This window comes from Camelus dromedarius, chromosome X (assembly GCF_036321535.1).
Source record: "Camelus dromedarius isolate mCamDro1 chromosome X, mCamDro1.pat, whole genome shotgun sequence".
NCBI classification, from domain to species: Eukaryota; Metazoa; Chordata; class Mammalia; order Artiodactyla; family Camelidae; genus Camelus; species Camelus dromedarius.
The window spans coordinates 98,164,620-98,177,935 of record NC_087472.1 but is presented as its reverse complement, the minus strand read 5'-3'; the positions used below and the strand labels follow the sequence as shown (position 1 = coordinate 98,177,935).

Sequence of the window (13,316 nt, the reverse complement as noted above, 5' to 3'; positions counted from 1 at the left end):
ATGTAGGTTTACCAGGAGGTTAAAATAGGATATGAAAGTGCTATACCCATGTGAAGTATCACTATCGTTTAAGCATTTAGAAGGAATTAGGAGGCTGACAGACCCCAGACACTAGCATCTGAGGGTCGTGAAGCTGCCGTTTAGGAGTCAGTGGCTGGGGCTAACTCGTATAATGTTCATTTCTCAGCTTTCTCCCTTCACTGTTATGGGCCACAAACTGTAGGTGATGGGGCTGCAGCACTGAACTTGATGGACATGATTCCTGACCTCATGGAGCTCACAGTCTAAGTATTACAGAGTCAAGTCCAAAAACTCCTGGGAGGATCCCATCCTAGGAGCCAAAGGCCTGCTGGGCTGTGTTACGGAACAATCACCAAATAACATCAGCAGCTAATAAGCACACAGTGTCCTACGGGACACCATGACGTCGTAGTTTGGACACAGGCTATGCTTTTCTGACTTGGGGGCAATATGAAATGAGCAGAAAGTGAAGTAGGGTGGGTTACAGGGCCATGTCATACTGGACTCATCAGTGTCCCTGAGCTTTGGTGTGACCACCACCCTCCCACCCCCGGGCCTCCGGCGGAAGTTTTGCATGAGAAAAGTGCTCTGCTGGTTTCTAGAGGAGCCAGAGCCTCCAGCTCCACTCCTACTGTCCTATGACCTCCAGCAAAACAAAAACAGGGAGGTGGTAATTGTTTTGTGAATTAGTATCTGTAGGATTGGATAATAAAGTCTATTTCATTTCAACAGCACTGCAATATTGGTTGCCCTGCCCCATGGAGAGAGCAGATTTTCATAATTAAATCATTAATATAATCAAAGAAATCAAAGACCCAGTTATTAATCAGTCTTTTCGGTGAAACAAGTCACCTTTGAATTCATCATGGGGAATCTGCTGAAATCGGCGCTTGATAAAAACAAAAACATACTAACCAGTGGTGGGACTGGAGGACGAAATACATGGGTGCACTTTTCATCAAAACGTGCAGAGAAAAACCTTTTACTGTAACTTTTGTGGTTGCTAATGAGCTTAATTTGAACACTTTCCTGCCTTTTGTACAATTCTTAGCACCACAGAAAGGAAGTGCTTTTCCTTCTTCCTTAAAAAAAAGTTCCAGTCCAAACCATCAGCCTCTGTAGGTTGTCTTAATTGCTACTTTGCACTGCACTGGGCTGTGACTGATTTTTGGCACATGCTGTCATACACAAAGTTCCTAAAATAAAATGCTCCAGGATATCCCAGGAACTCTTAGAAGGCTTTAAAAAGGGACTCACACACTGAAAGAATATCTTTGATGAGGACAGTTCAGGCGAGCAGAATGATTATGGCAAAAGAATGATGTGATTCATTGATCTTGAAGTGGGTCCGGAGCATCCTTGCCACCTAACTTATCATGGTTTGGGGTATTTTGACGAGAATCCAGTTTTGATAAAGACAATTGTTTTTTCCTCCCCAAGTGACTATACATTTAAATCGCTAAAACATCTGTTCAGCAACCTAGTAAAACATGTATACTCGGAACGCCTGAGAGAAGAGGCTGCCAAACAATTGGTTGAGAGGGACTTTGCTGGGGGGAGAGCACCAAGATAAAGCAACCGCTGTTTGTTTTGTCTGGTCAGGGGGAAAGCCAAGGCAACCAATATTTTGGGTTTCTTTTCTTTCATTTGTGAAGAACTATTTGAGAAGGGGTGGCGAGAGGACATTTCCTGACGGGATCTTTTTTAACCTGTCTATTAGTAGAAGAGCACGAGAACCTTGGATGTCAACACCTAACAGGCTCTTGAGACCAGCCACCAAACCACAGAAAGCAACTTTCTTCTTGCCTGGCCTCTACATCTCTCTTGATGGAGGCAGAAACGGGGAGCAGCATGGAGAGTGGAAAGACGGCCAACAGAGGTACTCAAATCGCCCTGATCGTGTTCGTCGGTGGCACCCTGGTGCTGGGCACGGTCCTCTTTCTGGGTAAGTGGGGGCGCTGGAGGCCAGGGAACTGGGTGAGTGCAGTGACGTTTCCTTGTGCTTTATTCTGGCAGACCTTGTCAGGATGCAGGTGGAGGGCTGTTTGCTTGTGTTAGTAGGTGGTGCATCCTTAGTTTCTCTTGAGTGTGCAAATGAAAAGAAGCTGTTTCTTTAGGAGGGTAAATGAAGAAATACACCCAAGTACCAAATGCATAGTCCAGGATGTGAAGTGGGTATAAAGTGGCTTTGAGTGGCTGGAGGATCTGGTGGCACTGGGCAGACATGTTTTTTATGCATTACATTTAGCAAAAGGAGTATTTATGAATTCATAGTCAGATACTTTCATTTATTTTGTGAGGAAAGACTTTATATCGTGATCAGACCATGTTGGAATTTCTTTCCGTTTGATTTCTGTCAATGTTTGCCTGAGTCAGTCATGAAATTTAACTCACAAAACACAAAGTCTTTAAAAATGCACCTTTAATGATATTCAATTCATTTCTAATCCAGTGAGTCTGGTGGAATAAAAATTTAACTCTGCCTTTCTATTAGATTTAAAAATTAGTAGGAAGGAAAACAGAGGTTTTCCTCCCAAGATTTGAAAGGTATTGTGATTCATTTATTTTAATGAAGTACCTAGGGAGTATATATGATGATAAAAGCATATTCTTATGAGGAGAATGAAGTGTCTTAGAAAGGGGAGAGGGATGTTCTAAAATTTTGGGCATTTTGAACCCTTGACTATTCTCCTTTATTTTTCTCATCCAGCCCATACTATTTCATTAGCTTGAAAGTTATATAGGACCAAGCCCTGTACTTAGGAGATTCTTGGTGCAGTTTGAAATGCAGCAAGCCTGGAAACATACCTTGGCATGTACAGGACGCTGGAGGCTATGTTTATCTTGGCAGGGAAAAACCAGTAATTAAACTTTCAAAGAGTTCGGGCTGTGTGGTTGAAAACTCTGCTAAAACGAGCAAACCATCTTTCCATGTTTTCTGTGGCTGAAGATTTAGGAAATTAGATGGGTTTCTTGCTTTCTGGTACAGCTAAATCTCCTACTCCTGCAACTGGATTTGAGGCTTTCAAAAACTGTTGTGAGATTTCTTGGCACTTTGGGTTTAAGCAAGTGTCTTATCCTGAAATTCAAAACTGGAGGAAAAATACTATGGGCATGCCAAGGGACTACGTACTATGTGAGAAGTGACTACAAAGTTAGACTATTTGTGTTCTGCAAATACTTCCAAACTTAAAAATCCAAATGATTATTGTTGATGTAAAAATATGTGCTCTTTTTAATGATGTTACTGCTGCTTGAAACTTTTTCAAAATCCCACTGTTATGATTACATTCCGAGGCTGTAGGATACTAGGCAGAATATTCTTGAGGACAGCAAATCTTTGAGAGAAGATGATTCTTTGGGATCAGCTCTAAAGGTTTTAGAGCACAGTAAAATTCATCAAGTCAGGCAATACGGATAAGGAGGCCTGCATAAAATTGAAAAAGTAACTTTCCAGTGTGCCCAGTAACTTGACTCTCACCTCACATCTTTAAGAGGAGCTCTAACAGTACTAGACAATAAGGATGTGGCCTCTCTCTGCCTTTGCGACTCAAAGTGTGGTCCACAGACCAGCAGCATCAGCATCACTTGGGAGCCTGAGCTCCACCCAAGACCTACCAATTCAGAATCTGCATTGTCACAAGATCCGCAGGTGATTCATTTGCAAATTAAAGTTTGAGAAGCACTGCTTCAGGGGACCACGTCCATTTGGATGTATACATTCAGAGACATTTGCTTTAAAATAAATGCACACTCTCAAATTAAAAAATAAATGGTATTTTTGGCAAATGTCTCTGCACTATTTCTGACTCCCTCCCTTCCCTCCACCCCTTTTCACTGCCCAGTCCCACAGGCTCTGCTGCCCACCTCCACTGTGCACCTAGCAAAGTCCTTGTCTGCAAATCTCCTGAGACCTGCCAGGCAGTGCTCTTTATGACAATATTCTGGTTAAGGTCCTCTTCTCTTCCAAGAGCTTCCAGGTAAACTTCTGGTGTATTTTTCTGCCTATGCAAGTTCAGCCACATGATTGTAATTTCTAGCATTCCTTCCTACCACTTTTTTGTATTTCAGGCTCTGGAGTAATCTCTGTTTTTAAACTTCAGTGTTTTTACAGTAAACGTGATTGCTACTGGCCTTGGGGTGGTCTCAGAGAATGGACAGCACTAGGATTTAAGACGTCAGGCATACCAATACGCCTATAATCAATTTTTATTGTATTTCACTTTTTCTTTTAGATTTATTTTTTATTGAGGTAACATTGGTGTATAACATTATATAAATTTCACATGTACAATTATTTTTGGCTTTCTGGGCCATATTGTCTCTGTTGTGGGTACGCGACTGTGTTATAGCACAAAAGCAACCGCAGACAATAGATACACAAATAGGCTTGGCTGTATTCTGGTACACTTGGATTTCTGGACATTGAAATGTAGATTTCAGATCATTTTCACATGTCTTGAAACATTCTTACGGTCATTCCCATGCTCTCCACCTATAGATGACCGCACTGCATTCGGAGGTCATTTCTGCTGGTTATAGAGCAATCCAAAATAAGAAACCAAACTGCTCTTTAAGTTTTTTTAAAGTTCCTAACCAGTCAATAGTAATATTTTCATTTTTATATTAAAAATGTTTTCTTTGTTGTCACTGTTTCATTGACTTAAACCTTCACATTATCTGGGCTTGTTGACCCTTCTTCATTTGCAGGATCTTAAGATAATTACTCCTGGATATAATGCTCTTCCTTGAGGGATTGGGTTTGTCTGTGTCTCAATTAATTTAGCTTAAACTTTCCTTTAACTCATCATCAGGTAAAGATATTTTAGTTCTGCTTCACTAGAGGTTTTGGGTCAATAATTATTTTCCATGAAATAAATCTTTAAAACTTTTAAAAATGAGATATAACTTATATATAACATTATTATATTGGTTGCAGATGTACAACATAATGATTCGATATTTGTATATATTGTGAAAAGATCACCATAAGTCAAGTTAACATCCATCACCACACATACATATTTTTTTCTTGTGATAAGAACATTTAAGATCTACTGTCTTATCAACTTCCAAATATATAATACAGTATTATTAACCATAGTCACCATGCTGTACATTATATCCGCATGACCTCTTTATTTTATAACTGGAAGTTTTGATCTTGAAAGGAATAAATTTAGATTAACCATTATATTATCTTTTTTCTAAAATAGAATAAGGCTACTATCAAGAAGGTATTGCCCAGAATCTTAAAACTATTATTATTTACAGTAAAGTTTGTTTTCTCATTATAAAAAAAAACCCCACATGCTCATTAAAGAACATTTGGTAAACATATAGAAGGAGACTGAAGGGAAACTTTACCCCATGGTTCCACGGCCAAGGCATATTGAAGTATTCCGTACTAATCTTTATGCTGCACATATATTTTTTCACCTTTTTAATTTTTTTGCTTTCTAAAGAAATCAAAATGTAACTTTACGCTAAGATACTTCTTTTCTTAAAAATAGGCCTGAGATGTTCCATAGGCAGTTTTCTTTAATCTCTAATGTAACACAGAAAAAAAGGCTGTTTGGAGGATGGCAACAGAGAAAAGAACAAAGGAAAAGCAGGCTCCTCTTAGAATGTGGGTTAATAAATAATACAAATTGCCACACTGGCAAGTGATGTACAGGTCTTCCATCTCCAGCAGAAATACAGGTACCCCCATGCTTTCTGATCCTGTTTCTCTGCTGAGGATACCATGAAAAGCCTTGGCCCCCCCTTCACCCACCACCATCCATCTCCCCATGGCCACATCTCCAAATGATTCCTTATTTCTGCTCCCAGAGTACAGCAATAATGAATCTCCACAATTTCCTTGGCTACCAAAAATACTTTTGAAATCTAAACTCACATCTGCTAATACCCAGGTGATACCTGAAGTTTACAAATAGGACACCCTTCTATACTTCTGCAGAAATCCATTTAGATGATATTACCAGCCAGATTGGGGGGAAATTGAGCCACCATCTTGCAGGGTTTTTGTTTGGTTTTGTTTTGGTGCAAGTAGTTGGAAGCTTGGTCCACAAAGCTGCATCTGTCTGGTAGCTAGACGGGGTTTGGTGGGAGGAGGGTGTGTGGGATATGGAGCAGGTAGATGACTGAATTATATATAGTATATTTTTAGTCTCCCCCCCTTTTATGGGCCGCATCTGTATAGATGGTTTAAATAAGATGCAGAACTTTAAATGCCACACCTGCTTGCTTTCACCTTCAACTCTATATTTGGTCCAAATGACATAGTCTGTGTCAATTTTCCCATCACTAAAATGAGAATGTAGTTATAAACAAAAAGAGTGAAATTATGAGACTTAAGCCACAGATAATCAAAGATAGAAGAGATTAGGGATCATTTAGCCCAGTGGTTCTCAAACTTGAGTGCATCAGAATGACCTGGAGGGCTTGTTAAAACACTGATGGCTGGGCCCCACCCAACAGTTTCTGATTCAGCAGGTCTGCGTTAGGGTTCATTTCTAATTAGCTCCCAGGTGATGTTGCTGCTGCTGCCCTGCCCCTGCCCCAGGGACGACCCCACTCTTAAGAAGCACTGGTCTAGTTGTGCCCACTTGTCGAGAGAACTAAGTTTGAAAACAACTGAGAGTCTCACCAAAGTTATTTAGCTAGTGACCAGAGTCTGGTTCTGTGATACTGAGCCAACTGGATTTTTGAATTCTGTGTGAACACTGAGAAGGATGAACTGATATCAAATGTGTCACATATGTGCCTGACTACAGTGGGTTACCTGCTGGTGGTCTGCTGCGAGCTAGTCATTTCTTTATTTTGGCCTGTTTTTTTTTCAGTGAGTCAAGGTTTCTTAAGTCTCCAAGCTAAACCGGAGTACTGCCTGAAGCCAGAATGCATTGAAGCTGGTAAGTCAGTTTTCCATCCTGTGTCAAGTTATAATTATAGTACCTTGGGGAATGGAAGAGAAAACAGGTGGTATTTTTAGTATTCTGTTTGCTTGAGGTTTACCAAGTATGAAATGCAATTCTGATGAAATTTTAAGTTTACTTGCAAGTCTTGGTGTGAAGTCGTGGAATGTAAGTTTTCTTTTTTTTCTTGCAATAAAACAGCTGTGCAGCATTCCAAGTCATTAGAAGGAAATCAGGAAGGGGCTTGGAAGGCTGAATGGCTTCTCTTGAGACCTGAAGACAGAGATCATCAACCTTCCTATCACTTTAGCTGGATATAGATTCCTATTTATCTTAAGCAGTCTTTCTGTATCAGTGGGTCTCACTTGCCTGCATCTAAGCAGGGACCCTCTGTAAATCCACCCTTTCACTGTCACCTGGAATCCCTTTGGGTCTTTCATTACACATTACAAGTTAAATTTTTCCTAAAGTGACAGGCTGTGTATCAGTGGGTACCCCAAAGTGAAGATGAGTGGTTAAAGTTGCCTCAGTTTTGCCACCTCTATTAGATACCCTCCATAAACCAGGGTTAGGGCCAAGAGTTGCAAGACCTGGATTCCAGCCCCACCCCCATTTTTAAAGTGGCCAGGGACACTAGTGTGTTTTCCAAAGGGAAAGTGATAGGATAAGTTAAGCACACGGCCCTCTCACTTTCGTCTTGGCTTTAACAGAAGAGATTAATGAATTAATTCACCAAATATTTATTGCACTCCAGACACCGAGTTAAGTTTTAGAAATTCAGCAGTGAGACAGAATGGTCAGGTAAGGGAAGAAAGAGACAAACACACAAGGCAATTAATGCACAAGAAAAATATTAGCTGATAGTACATGTTAGACAGAAAATTATTAAAATAGAATAATGTGGGGGCAAGTGATAGGATGGCGAGATTGAAAAGTCTAAAAAAATAATGATGTTGAATTGGCCCTTGAATAATGACGGGAATGCTGTGTGAAGATGGAGGAAAAGGCTTTCTGGGGTGGGGGGCTGGGGGAAGAACCCGGTAGAGGAAAGAGCTTGGTGGACTTGAGTAGGAAGAGCATCTGGGTAAGGAGCAGAGTGCAGGTGATGAGGATCAGTGGGGAACCCAGGTGCCAGGGAGTTTGAGGCTTTCCTAAGTGTGTTCAGAAGACCCTGGAGGGTTTTCAGAGGCATTATCTTATTAGCATTTAAAAAGATCTCTATGGATAGCCAGACTCAGTGGAGTCTTTCTGGGTGGAGGACCGACCACAGGAAGCAAGAATGGAAGAAGGTCGCTCAGGCAGGTGGTCACTTCCGTAAGCTAGGTGAGAGGTGATAGTGGTTTGAATTCAAGAGATGGGAAGCGAGACTGGAGGGTTTAGTAGGAGATAGAGAGCTTCCTGAAGGGTTGGATGTGGGCTGTGAGAAAAGGTGACGCTTAGATTTAGGCTTCTAGAAGCTAAAACCTGCCCAGGGTCATAGCTTGAATTAACGTTGGGCTGGGCTTCAAGTTCCCGTCTGGCTCCTCTCCAGCTGTGCCTTGGTGCTAGAGGCCATGTCAGGTGACTCTCTTTGACCCTGGTCCTGTCTTGCTTTTTCATCGTATTAGAACTACTAGTCTAGTGACTAGACAGCCATTTCAGCTTTTTGATCTTGTCCCTGAAAATGTGAGAAAGATGTGGGAATTCCCAGGCCCTTTGCTTTTCCCAGCTTGAGCAGCTAGCTGCCCTAGGGTTTTCTCCAGCTGAGCGAGGGTGATGTGGAGTCGGGTGTGGGACTATCAGAGGACAGGTCTTAGAGGTGATAGCACCTTGTGCTTTTGTTGTGGAATGCTTCTTGCAGATGTGTGAAACTTAAATTTTTGAGCTCAAATTTTCAATTTGCGTTGAGTCAACTTTTTTTTACACAGAGCCATGCATTTCATGAGTTTTGTGTTTTTATTAGAATCATAATAACGCCGAGTAAAATTTAAAGAATGACACTGATAATGTTGCCTCCTGCCAGCTAGCTTTTTGCCTTGCTGTCCTGTTTTTAATTTTCACCTTGGTGAATGGCTTTCTAATATTGAAAAGGATACTTTTGCTGTTTCTGTAGCGAATGGCTCACTAGGGCTAGTCTTTCGTGCAGCGTGAGGCTCGCTGTGCGTGTGCGTGTGCGTGTGCGTGGGCGGTGCGTGCGTGGGCGTTGCGCCGCGTGCGTGCACGTGCGTGGGCGGTGCGCCGCGTGCGTGCACGTGCGTGGGCGGTGCGCCGCGTGCGTGCACGTGCGTGGGCGGTGCGCCGCGTGCGTGCACGTGCGTGGGCGGTGCGCCGCGTGCGAGCGCGGTGCCTCGTGCCGTGTGCTTGGTGCGCGGCTGCTGTGTGCTTAGGCTCCGCGCTGCGTCTCTTCAGGATGAATTTCGGGAGAGGTATGTTCTGGACCTTTTCTGACCAGGTATCAATCCTTTCTGAGCAGGTGCCAATCTTTTCCGAGGTGCCTCATTCCTTTAACTCTTTCTTCCTTGTCTCTTGTTTCCATCTATCCTAGTCCCTCTTTCAGAATAAAAGGTGGAGAAAGAAAACAAAGAAACAAGGAAACAAGGGCATGCTAATGATAGTGGATAGCAGCAGACAGGCTGACTTGGGTTGGAAGCATGAGCTGGCCTCTTACAAGCCACATATCCTGGGCTAAATCCATAAAGCATCCTAAGCCTCAGTTTGACCGTCTGTAAAGTGGAAGTAACAGTTTTTACTTGTCTTACTGGTCGTGAGAATAGAAAAAAATAGTGATGGTGGTAGTACTGGCAGTCAAGGTCCACAATGCCCAATCCTTCACCCCAAACCCAGAGAGCATTGTGACTCTTACTTGTCAAGACTGGACCCAATTTCAATTCTTGTGATGGCAAAACTGGGTCTTAACTCATGTGAGGCTGTTCTAGGCTTTGTTCATCCCACTTTATATATGCATTTATTCCCTATGTGGTCATTAATGTGCTTGCTTCAGGAGTGCAGCTCCAGACATTGCTGGAGGTATTGTATAATCTATAGTATATGCATTGTATTGCTTTTCTAGAATCTATGAGCTCTGAAACATCTGGCCTCAAGAGTTTCAGATTAAGTGTGGAATTATAATAGCAAATTTATATGTACGGTTGCCAGATTTAGCTACATGCATACATTCAGGATGCTCAGTTAAATTTCAATTGCAGATATACAGCAACAATTTTTTTCATAAACATGTCCCATGCAATATTTGGTAGTACTTATGCCATAAAAGTAGTCATCTATCTGAAATGCAAATTTCACTAGGCATTCTGTATTTTATCTGGCAACCGTATTTATTTGGCAATGTACCTGATGCAGTTGGAAGCACTTTACACATATTTATTCATTTAATTTTCAAGAAGATCCTGTGTGGTGCTAATATTATCCACATTTTACAGATGAGGAAACTGAGAGGCCAAGTAACCTACCTAAGGTTACAGGGTTATTGTAGGGTGTTGTTGACATTCAAACCCAGGTGGTCTGGCTCCAGAGTCTGTGAGAAGTCTGTACTGCCGGGAGAGGGCTTAGCATAGTTCCTGGCACAGAGGAAACGCTCAATATTTCTAATTTTTATTGTTACCACCATCACCCTCTCCCTGAGCCCTGATTAAACTTAAGAAGTCAGGCTGGTATATGGGGCAATGCCTCCACCTGTACTGCATAAACCTAGTTGGAGACTGCATAACAATTTACCTTACATACAGTGACTTGAGGGAATACACAGTCTGGCCTTTCACAGACTTCCTTCATCATCATATTTCTTTTATTAAAACAAGACTCTCTGGGGTTTTTTTCTCCATGGAGCTGAGTGGGGGGAAAGGAGTTTTGGGGTCTTGACAACTATGGTCCCTTGCAATTAGAATTCACAGTTCCCCTGCAGAAAGTGTAGCCTTGTGCCCAGCTGTGGATTGTGAGTGATGAATTTAGAGGCTGAAGCTAGAGTTTTTCCACTTAGTGGGCTCAGCTCCAAATTCACTGTGAGTGATGTATTCTCCCACTTTGTATCAGGGTTGAGGTCAGAGCTGATCTTGCAGTTTAGGTACCTGCAAGAACACTGAGAAGATGGAGAGGTTACATTGGAAGGTTGGGGACAGGGGGAAGTTTGGGAAGGTGGCCAGAAAACAGTGTCCTTATGTGAATAAAAATGTGTGGGAGGGCGCCTCTGTGTGACTCTAAATATTGTGTGGGATCGCAGCTTGTCTGATCCATGTCCCTGAGGTGTCACATAGCAGATTCATTCTGTGGTTGCAGAGCCAGAGTAACTACAAATACAAACTGAAATGAAGATTTTATGTATTCTAGCATGTTTGCTTATTAAATAGTAATGATAAAATTGTAGCAGTAAGTAAAAATCGGAGACAGTTGAATTAATTGTGAAAGATGGAAATATTAAGACAGTTTTAAATTTATCAAACTTAGATTCCAAACCAATTTTTGTTTTTTGGGGTGAGGTGGGGAAGGATTGGGAATGGTGGGGATTTTGAAGTTCTGTAGAGATTAGGACGTCTGTACTATTCACTTCATCAAAGACAAAAAGCTGTTTGAAATTTTCATAGAAAGACTAGGCTAGAAAACTATGTAGCCTTACTCTTAAACCTGGAGGAGCCACACATATAACCGAATTGTAATATGTGTATCTAAATTTATGCAGATTATACTTTTTCGGCAAGTCATTCATATTTAGCTGAAAACTCATTGGGTTTTCATTACTTCAAACAGATGTATTCTGGCATTAGAGTATGAAAATTACCCAGGATGTCATCTTTCTAATGCCATTAAAATATTGGCTGCCTTTAAAAAAAATCATTTGGTGCATATCTTTATGCTTTATGAGGAATTTTGGGGTCTTATTTAGTAATGAAAGACTTTTTCTAAAGCTCATGGATATAAATTTAATTATGCACAAACTTCCTACGAATTGACTGTCTTACATATGTAATCAGTTGTGGGCTTAAGAGGAAAGAATGGTAGATCAGTCTCTTGTGTCTTTCTGTTAAGTTACACAAATACTCAGTTCTGCCCCTAGACCTGGGCCCTTCATTTAGAATGTTCCACTTTGCCCTGCTCTGGCCATACCTCTCCCTGGTCGAGGAGTCTGTGAGGCCAGGGCAGCAGCCCTTTCCTTCTACAACCTGACATTCCCTGCCGCATGGCCCCAAGCCTCCTTTCAGGGCCTGTTTGGGTCCCTTCCAGGGAGTCATTCCTCCATGAGCTGCACTATATGTCAAGGGCCTCAAGAATTCAGACCTGGCTCTGCAGGTCTTTATGAAGGTATGTTGTAGATAGATCGGTTCAATACTTAGAAATGACATGTGGGCCTCTGTGTCAGCCTTTGTTGTGGACCAACCACCCCAAACCTTAGAGACCTGAAACGAGAGTGATTTAATGTTTCTCTTGATGCCTTGAGTTTGGTGAGGGTTCTTCTGCTGAGATTGCCTGGGTTCTTACAGCTGCATTTAGCTGGATCATGGCCTGGAATGTCCATGATTGCCTCAGTCATGTGTCTGGTAGTTCATGGTGGCTTGGTTCTTTATGTGGCCTCACCTCCTCCAGGAGGCTTCTTTAAAGGATGCCCTTGGGGCTCCGTTCAAAGGGAGTTAACATGGAAAGTGAAAGGCTTCTTAAGGCCTGGCTTCGAAACTCATGAAAAGTTTCTCTGCCACACTCTCTTGGCCACATCAAGTCACAAGGCCAGCCCAGATTCAAGGCAGGAGAAATAGATCCTTCTGCTTGGTGGGAAGAGGGGCAAAGTCACCTTGCAGAAGGACGAGAGGATGGAAGGAAATGTCACACACATCCTTGCAAACAATCTAACATACACTCCATTTGTATTCCTGTCCCGGGCCCCACAGATGTTAGGAGCAGTCTTGCAGAAGCCAGAAGCAATAATACCACCAAACTTTTATCCGCTCACTCTGAATATAATAATTGAATGTAGTCAGGTTGACTCAGGGAGTCATTTGAGGGGAAATGTAAAAGCCAAAACTGGGGAAATGTAAAAGCCAAGACTTGGGAACTGGTTGATATGAAATTGTTGTTTAATTTGGACGAGGCCAGTACACAGTGTTCAGTGCTTGTCATTAATCCTATGATTTTCTTTTTAAATAGCTGCTTCCATCTTGAGTAAAGTAAATCTGTCTGTGGACCCTTGTGATAATTTCTTCCGGTTTGCTTGTGATGGCTGGATAAACAGTAATCCAATTCCTGAAGATATGCCAAGCTATGGGATTTATCCTTGGCTGAGACGTAATGTCGACCTCAAGTTGAAGGGTAAGCTTCTGGTGGGGTTTAGTGATGCTCTTTACAGAGAGCAGTATTTGACACGAAAAACATAGTTTTGGGTTTGAAGCATGACTG

The 13,316-nt window shown here is 42.0% G+C and overlaps 1 protein-coding gene across 1 annotated transcript in view; it reads left to right on the top strand.

Moving 5' to 3' along the window:
• Positions 1-1,236: 1,236 nt before the first annotated feature.
• PHEX (phosphate regulating endopeptidase X-linked) overlaps positions 1,237-13,316 on the top strand; it is a 167,665-nt gene continuing 155,585 nt past the window's right edge. The window contains exons 1-3 of the mRNA XM_010998806.3: positions 1,237-1,966; positions 6,867-6,935; positions 13,068-13,229. Coding sequence (XP_010997108.1) covers positions 1,849-1,966; positions 6,867-6,935; positions 13,068-13,229 — 349 coding nt within the window. The 5' untranslated portion in view covers positions 1,237-1,848. The remainder of the gene's footprint in view (positions 1,967-6,866; positions 6,936-13,067; positions 13,230-13,316) is intronic.